Below are 22,823 nucleotides of genomic sequence, written 5' to 3' on the forward strand. Positions count from 1 at the left end.
ACAAAATTGCCTAAAAGAGAATGTGTGTCTTGATTGTCTTAATGCACAGTGAGCGAGGAGACATCTTTAATGTTGTGGGCCTGTTTTTCTGCTGGAGGTCCTGGACATCTTCACACATACATGGTTTCTATCCAAGCGTGCCGCACAAGCCCTGAAAAGTGAAGCTAAAGCGCCTCGATCTTTCGTAGAGAAAAACTTCTGGGATCCTCCCCCCCCCCCCCCCCCCCCCCCTGTTATACTTCAAATGAAAGGTTCGATTTTTGTGATTTTTTTAATAAAAGGTCAAAAGGATAAACACTGCAGATTTATTTTCACAAGGTGCCATATTTATTAAGGGTGCCAATACTTCTGACCAGGACTGTATATTCTTTTAAAGTATATTATTTTCATAATAAGTACTCTTTTTAAAAGTATGTGTAAAACAGAAGTCTGACGTGTGCAGTACTTCTATACAAACCTATTTTAAACATGCTCTAATGTTTCTGTAATTATTATAGATAGAGCTTCTATTATGCATGAAGTCTTATTAATAGTAAGACCACATGGAATATTTGTCGTTTTTTTTTTTTTTTGCCACACTAAAGCACATTTTAAGAGAATGACAAAGAATTATGAATGGTGAAAAAACAATTTATGGTTGAAATAAGTGGTTAAAAGCAAAAGGTGACCAGTTACAGCAGCTAAAAAATAAACTTCCTCATATACATACATATAAATTTGAACCTAAAATCGTTTTAAAGAAAAAGGTTAAAGGTGCTGTTTTACATTTTTTCACAAAACTTTTTGCAGTTGCATTTGGTGATACTAGTGGAGCATAAAATACACACTTCACCTTTAAAGTCCTTGTTATTTGCCTATTTCTGTTCATTTTACACTAGATAGTAGAGTAATATTATTTCACATTTGAACTGCTGATTATATGAAAATTGCAACACTCTATTTGAGTACAGCAATTCGGGAAATTAAAATTTTGCCCCATTCAAATAAATAATAACACAATTCTGAATCAAATTGTAATAAATGATGTATGTCAACTGAAAAGAATTGCAATATGTTCATCACATTGTGTCTAAGGGCCCGTTTACACAACACAATCTGTACAGCGTTCTTACGGTAATCATTTTCATGAATCTGTGTGAACGGGGATCGGTTTGACAACGTCGTCTGTACACGAAAAACTCAAAGGAAAAACTTTTCCGTCTTTAGTACATCCTTGTCATGTACAGGTACCCTTAAGGGGGTCGCACACCGGACGAGAAGCGCAGCGCCGCGTCTAGGACAACTCGAGGTATCGCACACCGGACGCGCACTTTCTCAGTTTATGGCCAGCAATATTGTTATGTTTAAGGACATTATGGAATTAAGATAATGTCTGCACTATGTTATGATTGTACTGTACAATTAAATACAATCGTAGCTAAGTCTGCAGTCTGAACACTTTACCTCAGAGCGTCCGTTAACTGAATGAATTGAGAATATCACCTGAAAATTCGATAACATCAGCAATTTTCATTCAAGCAGCTGATTTCTGTAAATTAATGTAAAACTAAATGTATATTGGAGCGCAGGGTGAAGTCAAAATATACATTAATGAAAAATAAATATAATTATTTATATTTATAAAATAATTTTGAACAAGGTCCTGAGCTGTTGCTGGACGCCGCGGACAGACGCCGAATGGCGCCGTCGGTGTGTGTACACTCATAGAGAATAATGAATTTGTTCTCGCTGCGCGACATGGCGCTTCTCGTCCGGTGTGCGACCCCCTTTATAAATATATAATTATGTTTCTTTTCCCCAAAGGCTAGATATTAAAATAAAACCTTTTAGGGTCAAAATAGGAAAACACCATGAAACCGGTCACAAACTTATCCAAAATTAAAAGAAAGAAACAATAAATGTTATTCTGCATAACAAATTTGGCAGGAAATGTATAATGCAAAAATGTTTTTGATTTAGGGGTGAAACATGAGGCGCTTTCATCAGATTCAACCTTAAATGCTTTAAAACGGTCTGCTTATCACGACTGAAATACTCAACATGAACCACTCTAACCTTGTTCTGCTCGTACTTGTAGCCGATCTTCAGGTTCTCGGTGGCGCGGATCATGGCCTGCATGGAGGTGAAGATGTTCTGGTACACCAGCTTGGTGAAGCCACGTTTGTCCTCGTCTGTGTACCCAGTGCCATGGATGATACGCATCTGTTTGATGAACGTACTCTTGCCGCTCTCACCCGTGCCTAGAGCAGAGAGAAGGGTCAGAGGTCAGGTTTATATATCAAGACCACAGGTACGGCATCCTTCATTCATGATCATCCGTTCAGATGGTTTGGTCACAATGTGGCATCCATCAGGACACTTAATTGTTCAATTGAGGAAAAGAAAAAGAGTCAATGAGAGCAAATATGTGCCTTTGCCATGTTGGGTGCTGCTCCTCCTTACAATAACATCAGTCTATTTTTGAAAAAATAACTGCATGACTCACATTAATGTAATTTATTTTGCCCGTTTCAATGTCTTTTGATTTATATATTTGTATTTAATATGTATACACATACAAATATTTTATCTGCTGACCTGCATTACACCATTAGAATATATGAACATGTTGTTAAATTATTGAAATGCTAACTTAACATCTCAGGGGGTATTTTACATCTAAGGAGTTTGACTAACAAAAAAGTTTGGGAACCTCTAGGTTGTATTAATGCAATGTGTTTTAATCTTAAAAAAAAAAAAAAAAAAATCCAAACAATGTTGAATGTCTGTGAATCCCAGTTCAATAGGGTTGATATGATCTGTCACACATGTGAACTCGCCCCCACACACACACACACACACACACACACACACACACACACACACACACACACACACACACACACACACACACACACACACACACACACACACACACACACACACACACACACACACACACACACACACACACTCATACTCAGACAGAGATTAAAGTCAACATGCAATGACACACACATTATGGGGCTTTTTTTTCTTCATACTATGGACGTCAATGGTGCCCACACAACTGTTTGGTTACAAACATTCCTCAAAATATCTTCCTTTGTGTTCAGCAGAACAAAGAAACTCATACAGGTTTGAAACAACTTAAGGGTGAGTAAATGATGACAGGATTTTCATTTTTTTGGTGAACTATCCCTTTAAGAGAGTAAAGTTTCATCGCTCAAACTGTTGCCAGAGTAGAAGGAGGTGAAAACTTTGTGTAGGTTTTGGTTTGGAAAACCACAGAGGTACCACCGGTACCTCCAACCGCCGGAAACACGAACCTTTTGAGAGACAATACCAAAAGATGTAATTTTTTTGTTTTTGTTGTCCCCACTCACCTCGAACAACAACCCTCTCAAACAAAAAAGTCACCCCGGACTTCCTCTCTTTTACACACAATTAAAAGCTCTTTCTCCTTCCCCGTCTCTCGTTACATAACACTCCTGTTTTGCTTCTCGGTTCAGCCGAGTGAGGATTTCAAACGAAGGCCGCTTTTCAGAATGAGAAAAGTCCTTCATCCCCTCTGTGACTGCAGGAAGTGAACCGATCAGCGAAGGGGCACGAGCATATCTGCACAAATAAAGCCAAATCCTGCTCCGGTTTTGAAAAATTGTTGAGGCTGTGAGGAATGTAAATATTGTGCTGCAGTTAAAGCTGCGGTGGAAGCTCTCGACTCTACTTGCGGCACAAAATCTACCGCACACTTTTATTGTCCATCAGGTAGGGGTGTTACAATATATCGTGATACAAAAATGCAACAATATGTATCGTGGATAGTTCACCCAAAAATTACAGTGAGAAAAAATTCAAGTTTTCAGAGTTTTAAGTGTCAGTACTACATTAAACTACTATATATAATGTACAATAAGGCAATGGGGGAATATTTGTGGGTCCTGATAATGCCAGATGTCTGATGTTACCAGTAAAAAGTGGCCAACATTATTTGAAATATATCTAGTCAGTGACAGAGCGCAAGAATATTCGTCTAAAATAATTCTGTTTTTTCAGCTTCAGAATCATGAATATTTTTATTCTGGTGCTGCATTGTCCTGTGCTTCGGGTTTCCAGCACCAAGTCCAAGCCAATTCATTTACACACACAATGTAATATCAAATTTAGCATTTTAATCAACAGTAAAAATTTTTATCAACCTTTTAACATATGTGTTGGGAGTATCGCAATAATATCGTATCGTGATATGTATCGAATCTTGACATGAGTGTATCGTTACACCCCTACCATCAGGTAATACTAATGACACTTTCCAAGCAGGTTTCACAAACATTTCCCCCGCCTTCAATTTTTACAGCCATTGCCAATATACTTTATATAACTATAACTGCATTTACTGGTAAAAGTGATTTTGCAGTCTTCAGAATTTTGTTTCCTGGTTCTTGACGGACAACCCACTTTGTCAGATATCCTTATATACCGATGTGTCACGTTTGATCCGTCATTACTACAATTAGCCTGAAAAATTTGGGTAAATGTGTAAGCTAGATTTATGCCTATTTTTTCACATCTTCATGGACACCACAATGATTTCCCCCGTGTGGTAATATTTTTCCTTGTAATTATGTATGGTATGCAAAACTGCATCTGTCTAGATGATAAAAGCAAAGTGTATGTGTGTTGTGCACACTAGAGTGCGGAATTGGGCCGAATTTTTCTGTCCGAGCCCGGCCCGCGTCCGACAGAGCAGTAACCGAACCCGACAGGCAATAAGATATTTATGTCCGAGCCCGACCTGAGACCGACAGTTAAAATCCCATTTTTTTTCTCATACTAATGACACATGTACGTTTGTTTGTGTGGAAAGCCCGCTTTTATTAAGCAACTGTAGGAAGGCATTCGCAAATGTCAACAGATGAGCGCATCAGCGCGCGGAGCAACAAGTGCACGTAACACAGGCACGCATGCACGTGTTTCGTTGTCACGGCTACATAAACAAATTTCCGCACACAGGAAGACGGATGTTATGGTAATATTTTACATGTATTTTATTCCCAAAAACGAACGTTTGCATCAAGTGAAAGCATCAGGCACATTGGCTACCTACATAATAAGCTGTTTTAAATTTAAAATGTTCAATGACTTATCGCGCTGACGTGACCGAGCCCGACCCGAACCCGAACATCATTTCTAAATATCCGTCCGAACCCGGCGGGTCCTGTCAGGCTCGGGTCGGGTATCCATCCTCTAGTGCACACGCTACATTATGGCCAAGCATGCGTCCTTAAAATAGCATCAGAATAACACGCCACTGACTTTAGACTATTTCCTGGTCAGTGGCGGATTTGTTTTCTGAAACTGCAAAATAGCTCCAGGGAACGTTTGCGCCAGAACATGCCTCCTCTTTTTGCTAAACCTTCTCTCTGCAGGTATTACAAGTACCAAATAAAAAAACTATAGAAATAAAGCTTACTGATCTTTTAGAAGAAGAACAAGCAATGCTATTTTTCTCTCTGTGGATTCTTGCTAATGGAGATCACCATTAAACACGCTGATTGTGTAGCAGGTCCAAAATGGAAACACATTAAGACGTGATGCATTAGACAACTGAAGTAGCAACACCCGAGGTTTAACCGAGAGAGAGAGACCATAGAAGTCTAAACCGCTTTTCTAAAGCAAAAAGAAGAGTTGTTTTTTAATGGGTCAGTGCTGATTATGTTATGACAGGGCTGGATCCCTGGAGAGTCAATGTGCTTCATATCAAACAGGTCAAGCAGCGTTTGCTTCCCATGCTAAACAGATGCAAATCTAAATGCATCAAATTACAGTATCTGTACATCATTTAAAACTCACGTGCAACTCGCAAAACAAGCGCAAGGTCTAATTGTTTTATCTTTCAGCCGAGCAACACGCCACAATGTAATTGCATCTTAGAACAAAAGCAGAAAAGATGGTTTTGTTGCTCACAGACCCAGGACATGTCCTGAACGCTGAAAGCATGTGAAAAGGGGATTTTCCCGATCACAAAAAACAAAACAAAAACCACCAACATAATTTCATTTACATTCAAATACATTAATGCCAAGAGATACCTGGCTTTTAATGTAGGATGGTCATCAAAAACAATACCTAAGCTTATTTGGGCAAAAGATTGATGAGATTTGGCTCTAATGACCCATGATTCATTTCAGGTAGCAGGGAATCTTCTAGAAATGTCTGATGTTACATAGATCTCTAGTATCTAATGAGTATATGACTCATTCTTATGTATGAATGTGTCCGTCTTGTACAGCAAACCTAAAGGACAGAAAAATTATAATTCGAACTTGTTTCTCTGAGACAACGACGAGATTAAATGAAGACTGAAGCAACACAGTGGGTAAAGACTGAAGGCCGTACACACCTTTTAACCCCAAAAGACCCAGCTTCACAATGCTTTCAATGAGGTGGAAATCCTTTTAAAAGACGCACATCCGGCATTATTACACAAACTCTTCTATACCTCTATGAACTATTACTACAAGGTGAATGAAAGTCTGCTAACAAATATTTGCAGGGCTTTAAAGGAAAAAGAATCTGCATTCAAGGTTCAAAGTGCCAGTCATTTGGTTGCTATGGTAACAATGCTTTCCCTTTGTTTGTTTTAGTGCATTCAGTTTCCGTCAGAGAAATACTACACGCATCAGCATCTCTCAGTGCTGCTTCTCTCGTGAATGAGCTCTTACAGTCATATAATGCAGTATAATGTGAACTTTGGCACGTCACATTTCACTTTTTTAGTCAATCAGGTGACTACCTGCCTGAAAAAAAAGAGTCTGTCAGAATCTCGATTTTTGGACACAGTACAAATGCGTACGAGTGCTGGTTGAAAATCTGTGTGTCTTTACATTTAGACCCTGATCTCATACCAAGACATGCAGACAATGTTAATGTCTGTGTAAAATATTACAAGCCAGTAGTACGTAATATAACATACTCTACAACAACATGACATGTGCCGTTCTACACTGATACATTTTGCAGCATTGCATTCACTCTTGTTGTTGGTACCGGTAATTCCTGAATGTGCACTATACATTTTTTTTTTTATGTTGCATTAATAAAGAAGCCAGAAAAAACAAACGTGTGAGGAATAGAAGTACAGACTCTTCAATAGGATGAATAACATTGAAAATATATATTTCCAAATCTCCACCAGACAAAAAAAAAAAAAAAAAAAAAACGAAACAAGGACTTGTTTCCCTTTGATGATCAGGGTTGAACTATATAAATAATGCATATAAAATGTCTTAAATTCCAATTCAGTTCTGGAATTTGAACTAAATTTAGACAGAAGTGGCTGTTCAGGATTCAGAGTCGCTATTCTGTTTTTAAAAAAATTGCATAAAAGTAGAATGTAAATTAACTGAATTTCAAATAACTGTTTTTTGTTGTTGTAGATAAGCATAGTTCGTAAAGATAAAATCATTTCAATGATGACTTGACAAAGCCTTGTTTTAAACGGTTTAAAATGCCTTGAAGTTTGAAGGAATGATACAACAATAGACAGAACAATAAACAGACACAATGATAGGCAGAACGATAGACAGAACGATACAACGAAAGGCAGAACGATACGACCATAGACAGAATGATACAATGATAGACAGAACGATACAACGATAGACAGAACGATAGACAGAACGATACAACGATAATCAGAACGATACAACGATAGACAAAACGATACAACGATAGACAGAACGATACAAAACGATACAACGATAGACAGAACGATACAACGATAGACAGAGCGATACAATGATAGACAGAACGATAGACAGAACGATACAACGATAGACAGAACGATACAACGATGGACAGAACAATAAACAGACACAACGATAGACAGAACGATACAACAAAAGGCAGAACGATACAACGATAGACAGAACGATACAACGATAGACAGAACGATACGACCATAGACAGAACGATACAACGATAGTCAGAACGATACAACGATAGACAGAACGATACGACCATAGACAGAACGATACAACGATAGACAGAACGATACAACGATAGTCAGAACGATACAACGATACACAGAACGATACAACGATAGATAGAACGATACAACGATAGTCAGAACGATACAACGATAGTCAGAACGATACAACGATAGGCAGAATGATACAACGATAGTCAGAACGATACAACGATACACAGAACGATACAACGATAGATAGAACGATACAACGATAGTCAGAACGATACAACGATAGTCAGAACGATACAACGATAGGCAGAACGATACAACGATAGTCAGAACGATACAACGATAGGCAGAACGATAGACTGATAGCCAGAGAGAGATAGACAGACAGACAGACGGACAGACGATAAATAGATGGGTTAGGATTGCAGGCTCTCTGTCGGACACTAGTCGCGTGACGAGTTCAGACACGACCTCAGGCCACTACAACACACTGAACGCCTGTACTTCTGTCCCTCACAGCGCTGTTTTCATTCACATCAAATTAAACATGGCGCTTCCTCCGACCGAGCTCTAAACACATTCATTCATTCATGCAGCGAACGGACCCTCCTCCAAACCCTTCCCAGACGAGCCGAGCAAAAGAAATGGAATAATTTAAAACGTCTGATTTATTTCTCGTGACCCTGTCACAAGATTACAACAGCCCCCAACATACACTCCACCCTTCCAGTTCTCTCTCTCTCTCTCGTTCTGCTTTGTGTACGAGGACAGACAGCCTCTCCTCTTAAATCAGTCATTTAGCTCCTCCGAAACAGCCAGCCCTCCTCCTCGTCCAGCATTAGGCATATTCATAACTCAAATGCTTCTTTATTCTATTTTTTGAAATGACCTAGAAATAGGAGGGCAGCTATTATGGTCTCCAGCCGGTACGGTGCAGGCCTGAGGTCACGCTTCGGCTTCAGCTCGTACAAACCAAACGCAGGACCTGCCGACTGGACAACCGGATCTGTCAGCGCAAAAGAAAACTAGTACAGCATTGGAAACACATGAGTCCGATCAGTAGGCCGACACAAAATATTGTGCATTTCTTTACAGGAGTAGTTAATCTAACATTTGAAGTGGATCAAAACCTTTCATCAAAGTTGTACATGAATTTTGAACAATACCATTTTTGTCTTAGGATAACTTTTTTGATCCACTTCAAATGTTGACTACTGTATAAGCTTCGTAAATGTACTTACCAGCAATGACAGTGAATGGTGAATCACACTGCACCATAGAAGCCTCATAAAACAAGTTCATATAACTATATTTCAAGCCTTCAGAAGCCATTCAAGTTGAACAATATCTAAAACCTGGCACCGGATTCACGAAAAGCTTCTTAAGAAAGAATTTAAGAAAGTTGAGATAAATTCTAAGAAGTTTGTAAGAATGTTCCTACCTGCAATTCTTAAAAAATGATTAAAGATGTCCTATTATGCTTTTTCACTTTTTCAACTTTAGTTAGTGTGTAATGTTGCTGTTTGAGCATAAAAAAAGATCAGCAAGGTTACAAAGCTCAAAGTCTACTCCAAAGGGAGATATTCTCATTAACAGGAAACACTTTTCAAGAACTACAACAAACGGCTCATTGGGTCTACAACACACTTCTTCCGGATATTGTGAAGTCCCAATGTCACTCATTTAAATAATCCCCGCCCAAGGAATATGCAACTAAGTCTTGGTGAACTGCCCTAGAAAAGACGAAGACGACCAGGGGCTGGATTCATGAAAGTCTTAAGAATAAAAATCTTCTTAACCGCTATTTTCTTCTTATTCTTTAATCTAAGAAAAAAGATACAAATTTTATTTTCTTAAGACAACATTTAAAGGGATAGTTCACCCAAAAATTTAAATTCTGTCATCATTGAATCACTGAAAAACAGGTTGTTCCAAACCTGTTTAAATGTCTTTGTTCTGCTGAACACAAAGGAAGATATTCTAAAGAAAGTTTGTAACCAGGCCGCTTTGGGGAACCACTGACTTCTAGAGTAGGGACAAAAATACTATGGAAGTCAATGGTGCCTCACAACTGTTCAGTATCCCACATTCTTCAAAATATCTTTATAATAAAAATATATCTGTTCAGCTTTAGAACAAAGTAAATGATAACAGAATTAAACATTTTGGGTGAACTATCCCTTTAAGAAATACTGAAAAGAACATTCTTATAAAAATCATTGTTAATAACTTCTTAGAGTTAGCATAACACCCAACCCATCTTAAATCCCCAAAGGTAAGATGTTTAATGAATTTATTGGGTTGTTTCAAAGATTAAGCATTACAATATAACACTGGCTACACATAATACATATTACCAGTAATGTGGACGAGTACTCTGAGTCTGAAGTGACCGATCGATCATTAAAACAGTGATAGCACACTCTAGAGAGAGGGAAATGAATGGGAAAGAAAGACCGGTGCATCTTCTTGAGACAGGCTCTTTTGAAATCATTATTTTAACTTGACGGCGCATTAAAAACACGGTGCTGAGAGATTAACTCACGCCAAGCCAGTCACCACGAAAATGTTCTGCGTGTTTATTATGATAACTACAGTAATCTACAGACAGAGCAAAAAGATGGTCTTCAGCAAGACCTGCCTTTCAATCAAAGAACACCAAAGATTACTTTTTTCTTAGGTTAGAAAATAAGAAGAAAATTTACAAATATTTTTTTTTATTCAAATAGAACAGTCATTTTAAATAGTATTAATATTTACAATATTAATATTTGCTTTTACTGAATTTTTGATCAAATAAATGCAGCCTCTGTGAGCATACAAAAAAACTTCTTTCAAAACGATTTGAACAGTACAAATTTATATATTCTATATCCCAATATAACTATAAATACAAAATATATATAAATTTAATATTTATAGCAGGTAATTCAGTAACATAGTCAAGTTATGTCATTGTACGTCTAATGATTGTCCTCTTCAACAATCCTGATTTTAGATTCAAATTAACCAGTGAAAACTAACCGAATCTGGATCTGGGCTGAACAGCGTCCCAAAACCACTTGGCAATTCTCAGGCTCAATAATTATTCCAAGCACAGTGGAAATAGGAGAGCAGTTTGGGATGTAGGATATGGCGGCACCTCGGGCTACAGCCCAGCACGAGTGGCCTGTATAACACGAGAGATGCTGGCAGCAGTTGAGCGCGCGAGCCAGAAAACTCACTCCAATCTAGGCTACAACTGTCCCTCATGTCCTGCAGGAGTCTCATTCAGAGACCGGCCTGAAACCATGTGTGTGTGTGGGGGGGGGGGGGGGCACGTGGGTGGACAGAGCTGAGAAACTGTGTTGTTGCCATAGAGACAGGCCGAACCCCCTCCCCCCGCTACAAACCACCACGTCAATTCCTGAGCGTACGTATAAAACAAGAGCACTTGTATCTTATCACCTCACTGCAGTCAAGCAAGGAAAGGAGATGATGCTGGGAAGAGAGACAGAAATGAAGAGATTTAGTCCAAAAACACGCAAATACGGCTCTGTTTTAATAAAGCATGTCCTGCTTTCAGCAAAATGAGCTGAACCCACTTCTACAGCGCTCCCTCCTCCATATGTTCTCCTGACCCTTCGGTCAGCGCAGGTTTGAGTCACTGCAGACGCCCAGACTGTGAGGGGGAAGTGGCACGGATGCTCCTGGAAAGCATGCAAATATAACCAGTAGGCCATTTGCAGCGCGCTTTAACCACAGTGAACTGCTGAGGTGAGCGTATCAGATAAACGACAACCACACAATTAGCATTGAGTGGTAGAGATAACGTACTGAGGTTTGCATGATTCAAAAAGGAAGTGCTTGGTTATTTTATTTGACTATGTAAACTCCACTAGCACCGGTTGCACTGAACTTTCTCCCGGAGGCCAATAAGTCTTACAAGTTCATGCAAAAAACATGCATCAAACCATAGAAGTGATACGGCGGCTGCAATGGATCTTAAGTCACTGTAGCCGCAATATTGAACGTCACATGGATAAAATCGTTCAGCCAATAAACCAAACAAATGTCTTTTTTGCAAAAACATTCCCATGGTCCAAAACTTCAGAAATATGGGATGCTGATTTGTCAATAAGATAAGCATGCTATCTTAAAAAAAAAAGACTCTTGAGAGCATCAGTAAGAATGTGGTAAACTATAAACAAATCAGTAATATTTTGAATGAATATGCGATAGTTGTTTGTTTTTTTTGCAAACGTGAGTTTATGCATTTATGGAGTTAGTTACATTATAGATGTATATTTTCCAGCGTGTAGCATAAAAACTCCCACAAAAGTGGAAAAAAAAATAATAATATATATATATATATATATAAATATATACTTAAAATATATACTAAAAATTAAAACTACTGGACACCAAAAATAAATTATATTTAGACAAAGGGGAACTGGAGCGCTGCTGGTATCCCTTGTATCCTCTGGTGCTCTTGGAAGGGTTAAAGGTTAAAGAAGAATTGGAAAAAATCCAAGTCCAAGCACTCAATAGGATGCAAAAGTTAAAAAGCCTTTATTATTTGGGCTAAAACATTAAAACACCAACGCGTATCGGCCCACTGGCCTTCATCAGGGTGTTGCTGAACAGCCCAAATAAAACAACTGTTGAACAGGTGAACAGTTGTTTTAGCCCAAATAATAAAGGCTTTTTAACTTTTGCATCCTATTGAGTGCCTGGACTTGGATTTTTTCCAATTCTTCTCTAACCAATAAATTATATTTGTTGAACTCTAAAGAAAAAATGCAAGGGATGACAAATGTATAAAAATTCAACAAATCCAGAAAATACATTTTAAGCTACTAAAATAAGGGTCAAAAGCAGTAAAAAAAAAAAAACAAAACATTCTGTCCATCAAAGCTGTTTTAGTTCAATCTAATAGTACCATTAACTTACAGCTGGTTGCCAGAATTATAAACTACACTTTAAAGGTGTGCTATATCACCAACTAAAGTGAAATTAAGATAGTCTCTCCACTCACAGAAACCATAACAGACTCCTGCTATATTGGGGGCAGTCGCAGCCTTATGGTTAAACTGGTAACCCAAAGGTTGCGGGTTTGATTCTCAATACCAGCAAGAAACGACTGAGGTGCGCTTGAGCAAGGCACCTAACTCCCAATTGCTCCCCGGGCCCTGCTAATGTGTGTACAAGAAAGGACAAATTCAGAGTATGGGTTACCATACTTGGCCTTCATGTCATGTCACTTTATATTACTGGGAATAGAAACAAGACCATTTTCAAAAAGTAACTTGACTCAACACACTTCTGACCTCTGACACTTATGCACTTCAAACTGAAGAACAGAGATAAGACAAACTAATAAGCACAAACAATGATCTCTAGAGCCACATAACCACTGTAAAACTCAGTCTAAACTATTCACTTAATCAAGAACAGCTAAACAAAAGACATTATACAAACTCCAAAAATTATAATATCGTGCATTTATTTCAGTAATTCAATGAAACTAATATATTATATAGACTCATTACATGCAAAGTGAAATATTTCAAGCCTTTATTTGTTATAATTTTCATGATTATGGCTTACAGTTTATGAAAACCTTTTCACAATATTACAATTTTGAATTTTGGGGGTTTCATAAGCTGTAAGCCATAATCATCTAATATAAAAAATAAAGGCTTGAAATATCTCACTTTGCATGTAATGAGTCTATATAATATATTAGTTTCACCTTTTAAGTTGAATTACTGAAACTTTTGCACAATATTATAATTTTTACCTGTACACAAGTGACTAACACAAGGTGTTCTGAACATGTTGCTATGGTATATTATGGCTAAAACGAAACTGTCTCTATTTCAGCAAAAAAAAATATCAGTCTAATTATTTAATAATTTGCGCATTAATAATTATTCCTAAATGTGATGGTGTCATAATTAGAGCATAATTTCACAGACACACCCAGCCTAACAACATAATGCATAGCCATATTTCTGCAATACATGGCCTTTTATGATCCCATAAATCAATATAATTTTCTAAAACATAAAGCTCTCAGGAGGCCAAAATGTGTTGGTGAAACTATGAGAAATTGGTGTAATCACCCTTTAATGTATACAAGCACAGCTGCACTTGTGTCACAACAGCGTCTGGGATGCTTTTTAAAATGTTATTAACGGAACCAAAGACTCCATTTTACTGGCCTTAAAAACGTCCTCATTTTGGAGCCGTCTGTCATCTCTCAGAAGTATGTGGTTCCTCACACTAGTTGCCTTATGATTCCTAGTTAAAGCTGCCGTCTGGATGGAATGTAATGTTAATGAATGGCTACTTGTAGACTGGTAGCGTCGCCTCCCGTTTCTATTGTGCTCTTTATGAGTGACGGAGGGAAATGCTGAAAACCAGGGACGCTCCATGTCTCAACGCTACTACAGGAAAACAGGAAATGCTGCAGGGACAGAGCCAATAACAATTAAAAAGTCTTTCCCTTCCATAAAAAAAGAACAGTAACCAACAAATAAACAAGCCTGGATCAATGCTTCATTCTTTAAGACAACAATGTGAAAGCATTATCAGTCAATAAGACAGTCAAATAAGACAAATAAGATAGTGAAGCTGGCAAATGATTATATTTTTTGTAGTGTTATTGTAGTTTTTTTTTTTTTTTTTCTGTAAACATCCTTAAAATGAGATTAATTTACCTAAGAAGCAAAATGACAAGATATTATGAGAAAGTCGTATGTTATATTAAGTCGTATGAATAAAACAAGAAAAACTAAATCAAACTTAATTCAAAGAGAAAACAAGTTTATTTTTCTAACCCCACTGGCAAATAGTTTATGCTTTTTGGTTGTTTTGCTTCTCAAATAAATGATCTTGTTTCAAAATATGTCCATTTTTACTGTAAAACAAGATCAAGAATATGATTTTGTGGATTTAAACTGAACTACCCATAGCACACAAGAAGGGACAGGAAGAGGACTGAATTGTATTTTAAAGAAATTCAATACAGGCGGGAAAAGGTTGTGTTCTTCTACATTTCATTTGTACAGAGAGTCTGGCCTCTCTCTATTGACAAGCGTTAACTTCCTTGAAGGCGGGTACTCTGTTGAATTTAAAACTATTGGATCTGCCCAGAGCCACTCTGGATCTGCCATAACCAATCACTAACGTTTGGTCGTGACTAATAAAACTCATCTTTCCATTTAAAAAAAAATTGTATTTTATAAAATTATGAATTATTATTTGTTCATACACAAAAAACAATACATTTATCTCTTATTTGACATAATATCAATGTAGTTACCAAAAGAATGGCTGAAAATTGCAGAAATGTGTTGATTTCTGAAGGGTCCAGAAACACCAAAGTTTGTGGGTGTCTTTGTTTGAGGTCCCCTGAGACCGCATGCACATGAGTGGGGCTAACTTAACATTGCCAAATGTGTTTAATATGCAATAAAAAATGTCAGGTAAGTAACAAATCACTGGATTGGTTAAAATAAGGAGCAGCAAAAAATATGATTTTCTCTTTTTTATATTTGACTTCAAAGTTGAAAGTGGGCTTAAAGGGTACATGGGCTTAATAGGTACACTTACCCTATTAGTACATTTTTAAATTACCCCAAGGAGAATAATTGCTACAGTATATAACTATTGTTTATTGATAGGTCATAATGTTATCTAACAAATGGAATCTTATTGTAAAGTGTTTTAATACTACAGTTTTCATCTCTGTAATATATGTAAATTGAATCTAAATTAAATTTTGGTACCGAATTTGGTACAGAGAACCGTGGATTTTCACTGGTATTGGTACCAAATACTGAAATTTTGGTACCGTGACAACACTAGCCTGTTGTTCATGGTATTCGGCTACAATTAAATGTGATTGATATCCTATCCAAGTTTGTTTGCTTTTTACCTTATTGGAACCGAAATTAGGAATTGATAAGAATTGGAATCGATAAGCAGAATTGGAATTATTAAAATTCTAATTATACTCAACCCTATTGGGATGTGAGCGCGTGTACGGTCGAGTATTTTCGAGTAACTGTCAAGAAATCGAATGTTTGCTACCAATGAGGTGGCAAGAAGACTGCCTGTGTTCCACATGTACTCACTAAAAGCTCTTTCTGTTCCTTTCCATCAGTGGGCTTGCGTTTCTATGGCCTACTTTGTGAGGAAATTGATCTGTTAAATGTGTCAAGGATAAGAAAAGGAAAAACGTGCATGTGTGCAACAGGAAAGGCCATGCGGTGTATAATTAGATACATGGTTACCATACAAAGTCATATTTTTGGCCACTCCATTTCTGTTCGTCGTATGCTATGACTGAGCCTAACCAGATGAAAAATAATGAAAAGAAAGAAAGAAAGACAGCAATAAAGAATGATACGTGTGTGCCATATATCCTCGCAGGTCTCTGTGGCGTTGCCGGAGAATGGCACCTGCTCTATAAATACCGGCACAGGGGGAGCAGAGGACAAACTCAGAAGTCAGGTCAGTCAACCACCTTGAAGAATTTCATCAAGGATAACAGAGAGAACATCTATAAATACACACATCAGAGAAATAGAGACCCTTCACTAAGTAATCTCACTGTAAGAACCCAAACAGCAAGTTTGGGATGGAAATACTCACGGTTTTCTCTTAGCATCGTGAGGGCAAGGCACAACACGCCTGTGTCGCTTCTTTCTCACTTAGCTCTCCTCCGAGACCACCTGGCCCCGTTTGGCGCCGTGTGTGGCAGCATGTGCAGTTCAGACAACAGCGCTCTCTACAGGCCGGTTAAGATGAGGGGCTGCTTACATAAGAGTAACAGCAGGGACTTACGGCCAATTAAAATCCAGCCTCATTAAAGAGTACATCACCTACCGTTAGGGACACTTCAGGATTCCACTTGCCTGCTGTTATGCAAAATTCTGATACTGGCCTTGAAGGAACGATGGGTAGGTGACTGAAGGCATGATGAATATTAACAAAATGCAAGGAAAAATCTTGTGAACAAGACCTCAAATGCTAGCCTGGTTCCACCAGACTCTCGTACATTTAATTTGTACAGAGAGTCCGGCCTCTCTCCATTGACAAGCGTTAACTTCCTTGAAGGCTGGTACTCTGTTGAAGTTTAAAACTATTGGATCTGCCCAGAGACACTCTGGATCTGCCATAACCAATCGCTAACGTTTGGTCGTGACGTATGACGGCTCAACTAGCGCACGACCTCATCGTCATCGTTCTCAGACACTCCCTGTGTTCGCTGATTGGACCGGTAAAAAATTGACTGGAGAAAACTCAAGAATACACCGCAATCCCAGACGTAGTTCTGAAGGAAAATTAAAATTTGAGCGGAAGTACGTAGGAGGGCGGAGCCAGGCTACTCAAATGCACAATCACAGGTACATGAATACTTCTGAAATCATTCTTAAGATCTTGCACACTGAGTCCGAAATTTTTTGTATGCCTTTTTTCATATTCGTTAGCTCCGATTTGATTAAACACCTCTCAAAATACTTGCTACAGATGCGAAAAATGCAGAAATTCGAATTCGAAGTTTCGAACACAATCAAATGTCATTTACGTCTTTTAATTTGTCAAGAGATTTAAAGTACTGTTTTTGAAGAGTGCGCGCATGTGCGTATGTACTCTAAGAACGAGCCTATGATTGAATTGAGAAATAAAGCAAAATAACTGAGAAAAATTTGAAATTGTCCTCAGATGCCATGTCCGTAATTTATTGCAAAACATCTAGCATTAATTCGATCTCAAACTGATTCAAGAAGTTATTACTCCACCACGTGCGTGACATCATTAACCAACGTGGTTGAACGATCAATTTGCGACAGTACAGTTTTGGGAAACAGTCGTGACTAGCTAGTTGATTTCTTCAACGATGCATCGTACTATGTAGTTAAGCAGCGAGTTGCGTCGTTTGTAAGGGAAACGCACCCCTGTTCGGATTTAGGATCACATATGGAAGCGGTGGCCCAAATCAGAATTGAAAAGATCAGATCCCATGTGGTTTGTGCCGTTCACACTGTCATGAGAAAAATAGATTTGAGTCACATATGAGCAAAAATAAATCGGATTGGGGCCACCTTTACCTGCAGTCTAAACGGAGCCCTATTCTGGTAGTGATTTGGTGGGAAATCATCTCAATGACTGGCAGGAACATCCACAGAGATCCACTGTTCTCTAAGCAGAGAAAGCGGGTGGTTCTGTGATAAACTCAGTCTATTAGCTCTCCTAACATGGACAGGAGCGACAGGAAACATCCCGCCAGGCTGTCATAGCGTCTTGTCACAGAGGCACAGTCATGACTTCACTGCCTTATTTGATCAAGACGGATGTCTCAGCATGTTCATATCCATTGTGGCAATCAAACAAAAGCCCCGCGCAGACACCTGATGCACACGCCGGCCAAGAGTTTTGACGCCTGCTAGGTGGAAGTCCAAAGTGCAAATCCTCTTGTTTGCACTGGAGGTGGAAACCACCGTGAAGCCTTGCTTGGGAAGGGAGCGGAGAAAGAGACAGCGACTGATTGGAGAACAGTTGAAGTGTTGCTCTGAAAACAAAGTAAAGGACTGCTTATGAAAAAAAAAACAAGACGGATGTGTCCTAGGAGCACTACAATTGAAAGTGAAAGTGTGTGCAGGAGCCAAGGCCCTTACTGAAACATGATGGCGCCGTCAAAACCAAAGTTTAATCTTCAGAAGGGCAGCCAGGCACAGAGCACTCCAAAACCAATGCGAACAGATTGTCAACAATACAAACTCACACACACCACATCACCAGGCCATTTTGGTGCATACAAATCTCAAATAAAACTGTCTGGTTTTGTTGTTCACAATGACACTGGCCCCACCCACCATTGACATAAAAGCAGTGTAAAGCTTCAGTGTAAAGACACAGTCAAAACTAGACATTGTGCTCCATAGCATGTAAACGCAAGAGACCGGAAATGGCAACTTATGCAAAGAAACTGAGTTCCACAGAGTATTAAAATGAAATTTTAAATGCTGACCTGTGAATTTGAATGATGAGAAGATGCGTGACCGACAGAGAATCTAAAAGTCATAGATTGACCACTTGGCTACTTTCGTTTACAACTTCATTAAACAAGGCAATTACAAGAAAGACTACAAAGGTTCTTCTACACAGAAGAAAAACACATGAAAAACAATGTTAAAAGGTACTGAAAATATCTAAATTACAGTAAATTAACCAAAAAAAAGCTAATAAATACAAAAGTACATATTTTTTAATTCATTACATAGATAAATACCCTGTCTCAAACTTGTAGTACAAAGCTAAAATACAAATCAGTGTCGCAAAAAGAGAGGAGAATATACATTTTCTTATTTTAAATTGATTATTTGTTGTGATATATTTACTAGAGAGTGACATCCTATTTTTTTTTTGCTGTGTAGTGTTGTTATTGTTAGAACTAAAAGCTCAAGTAAAATATAAGAAAATATATATTATAAAAACGTATACGTACAAAGCATAAATGAAAATTAGAAACGTTGCCTTGGCACCATGGGAACTAACTGAAATAAAATAAGTTGAAGTACTACAATTTTTAAAACTACAACTGAATTCAAAATAAAAATTACAGCTGAATAGAAAATTAACAAATTGAACATGTCAAAAGTAAAGCTAATTTAAAATCTTAATAAATAATACTAAAATAACACTGTTGCGGTGTTGCATGCTTAAAGTCTAGAGTTGGGGATCATGTTTAAAAACTGCTGCAATGGTCATTCAACTCATCCTTATATAAAATCGTCAAGGTTGAAGCCAGAATAGTGCTAGTACGTCAACAGGGACGATTATACAACGGCTCACCTGAAACTATTGACTAGCAAGAATGCAGCCCAGTGCAAGAAAAAAGCATCAGTTTCACAGTTCTGTCCATTCCAACAGAGGACACTTCATTTTGGGGGACAATTTCTAGCTTTAATCTGTTTTGACCAAGTACAGACAGCAACTAGGTCCAGTGCGCCTGGCCCTTCCATAGCCTGATAAGGGCTTCAGGGCAGACCAGGGGCAGCACAAACCGCATGGATGGGGGAAAGGGTGGAGAAGATCAGTGAAGCGAGCAGCAAAATGAATGGCACTGGCAGGAAGTCATGGCCCTGTCAAACTAAGCCAGCGAGAAGCTGGATAAAATGAACTCTTTACCATTTCAAACACCCGAGTTGGGTTCAAACGGGTAAAGAAGAAGTATGATGAGCTAAAATATAATGACTATATGACCATTAAGACTTCTGAATGGAATTTGAACTGGGCCAAACATCATATGTGACCCATGGGCCACAAAACCAGTCACATGGGTCAATTTATTTAAATTGAGATTTATACATCATATACAAGCTGAATAAATAAGCTTTCCATTGATGTATGGTTTGCTAGGATAGGACAATATTTGGCCGAGATACAACTATTGAAAATCTGGAATCTGAGGGAGCAAAAAAATCGAAACATTGAGAAAATCTCCTTTAAAGTTTTATTTATGTTCATGATTGTGCTGCATTCACTCACAAAAATACATGTTTTATATATTTACGGTAGGAAATTTAAAAATGTCTTCATGGTACATGATCTTTACTTAATATCATAATGATTTTTGGCATATAAAAAAAATCGATAATTTTGACCCATACTGTTGACTATTGCCACAAATGCGACTTGTGACTGGTTTTGTGATCCAGGGTCACATATGTTCAAATGGGATAGCAATATACAAAAAAAATGATGAACAGTCCATTAAACCCATTACAACACGCATGTTAAAGGGATAGTTTAAAAAAAAAACTCATCTCGTTCCAAACCCGTAAGACTTTCGAGACTCAAATGAGAGATTTCTGATTTCCCTCCATAGACAGCTAGCAACTAACATTTTGACGTTTTAAAAGTTCAAGAGATTGTAACAAATTAATCCATATGAATTGAGTGGTTTAGTCCACATTTTCTGAAGAGACACAATCGCTTTATATGATGAACAGATTCAATTTAAGCTTTTATTCACATATAAACATTCATCAACTCACACATCAGTTGTGGTAAACGGAAGCTCAAGCATGTTTGCTTGAAGTGCGAGAACTAATGAGGTTCATTCTCGTGTTACGCAGCACGTTTGAGCTTCTGCAAGAGCCAATGAGGTTCATTCTCGTGTTACGCAGCACGTTTGAGCTTCTGCAAGAGCCAATGAGGTTCATTCTCGTGTTACGCAGCACGTTTGAGCTTCTGCAAGAGCCAGCGAGGATCATTCTCGTGTCACGCAGCACGTTTGAGCTTCAACAAGAGCCAGCGAGGATCATTCTCGTGTTACGCAGCACGTTTGAGCTTCAGCAAGAGCCAATAACAGTTGTTTGTGCGCGTCAATGCTTTTATGTGAATAAAAGACCAAATTATATCTGGTCATCATATAAAGCAATCGAGTGTCTTCAGAAAATTTGGACTAAACTTCTCAATTCATTTGGATTGGTTTTACGATCTCTTTACGAACTATTTGAAGCATCAAAGTGGTAGTTGCGTAGCTTTCAATGGCGGGACATAAATCTCTCAGATTTCATCAAAAAAGATCTTCATTTGTGTTGCGAAGATGGACGAAAGTCTTACGGGTTTGCAAAGGGTGAGTAAACGAGGACAGAATTTTCATTCTTGGGAGATTCAACTAACCCTTTAAATTTATGTAAAAGTTGCAAGGGTGAAAGCATTTCTGTGGTCCATAAAACACGCTGTTAACATTAAGAGTATAATTATATCATCAGGGAGAACATCTTAATTGGGAGCATGCATGAGATTACAACTTGGTAAAGATCTCATACTTGGATCCCATAAGATGACAGCAAGGTACAGCATATTTTGTGAATGCTTCTTGATTGCATAATTAGGAATCTCTAGGAATTTCTTAAATGAGCAATCATGCTTAAGTGGAATAGTCACTGCTTTTAGTCACTGCTAACTTCACACTTAAATGTTCCACTCACACGCAAATGAGGGAGAGTGAATGCACATATATGCATAGATGTTTTCTTCTAAAAGAAAACAAGAATTTTGTGTATTTCTTCTCAATTACTTTTGAGCAGATCAGAGGATCCATACAACACAGACTAACCTCTTGATACAACAATACAATTTTCTTCTAAAAGACTTTTGAGCAGATCAGAGGACCCTAACAACAAACTAACCTCTTAACACAACAAATAAAACTTAAAAAAGATGCGTGAATGAGGGTCGCTAGTGTCTCATCGAGTGTCATCAAATGAGTGTCGCTAGTGAGTGAACAAGCATTTTTTAACACCTCTAATTTATTATTACTTTAAAAAAAACAGAAACCCTAGAGCATGGAATAATATCTTGTTTCTTTTTGCATATTTTACAGTTACATCTGCAGAAGAAGGACTGAGCTCCTGCACTTAAGGTTGGTTAAAACACAACAACACTACTTTGTTTCAGAAGTCATACAGAAAATATAGCCTAAGGTTTACAGTTAAAATTTTCTGTGCGTTGGAAACAAACTCATGAATGACATAACATATCCAGATTTCAGTTCAAGATGTGACAGCTTCACAATAACTCTCTGAGCTCTCAAAGGACAAAAAATCTCTACAACAATACATGGCACATTACTTCAGCGCTAAGCACAGATATTCAGCAGGAAATTCATAAACATTATTTTTAAATAATAATGCATTATTTTCTAATAATGTTGTAGTGCAACGGCATCAATATTAATGTTAAATCCTGTTCATTTGAACAAAAACATCCAGTACACTTGCTTTTCCATTTTGCGGCACAGTAAAAACGACACCATCCCAGTATGTTTCAGCGTGAAAGTGCAATTAATGTCAAT

At 38.0% G+C, this 22,823-nt stretch overlaps 1 protein-coding gene across 1 annotated transcript in view; it reads right to left on the reverse strand.

The window, feature by feature from the left end:
- Positions 1-22,823, reverse strand: part of gna11b (guanine nucleotide binding protein (G protein), alpha 11b (Gq class)) — a 53,653-nt gene that overhangs the window by 24,222 nt on the left and 6,608 nt on the right. Inside the window, exon 2 of the mRNA XM_079612825.1 lies at positions 2,056-2,240. Coding sequence (XP_079468951.1) covers positions 2,056-2,240 — 185 coding nt within the window. The remainder of the gene's footprint in view (positions 1-2,055; positions 2,241-22,823) is intronic.

This window comes from Phoxinus phoxinus, assembly GCF_949152265.1.
Source record: "Phoxinus phoxinus genome assembly, chromosome: 5".
In the NCBI taxonomy this organism is placed as follows: domain Eukaryota; kingdom Metazoa; phylum Chordata; class Actinopteri; order Cypriniformes; family Leuciscidae; genus Phoxinus; species Phoxinus phoxinus.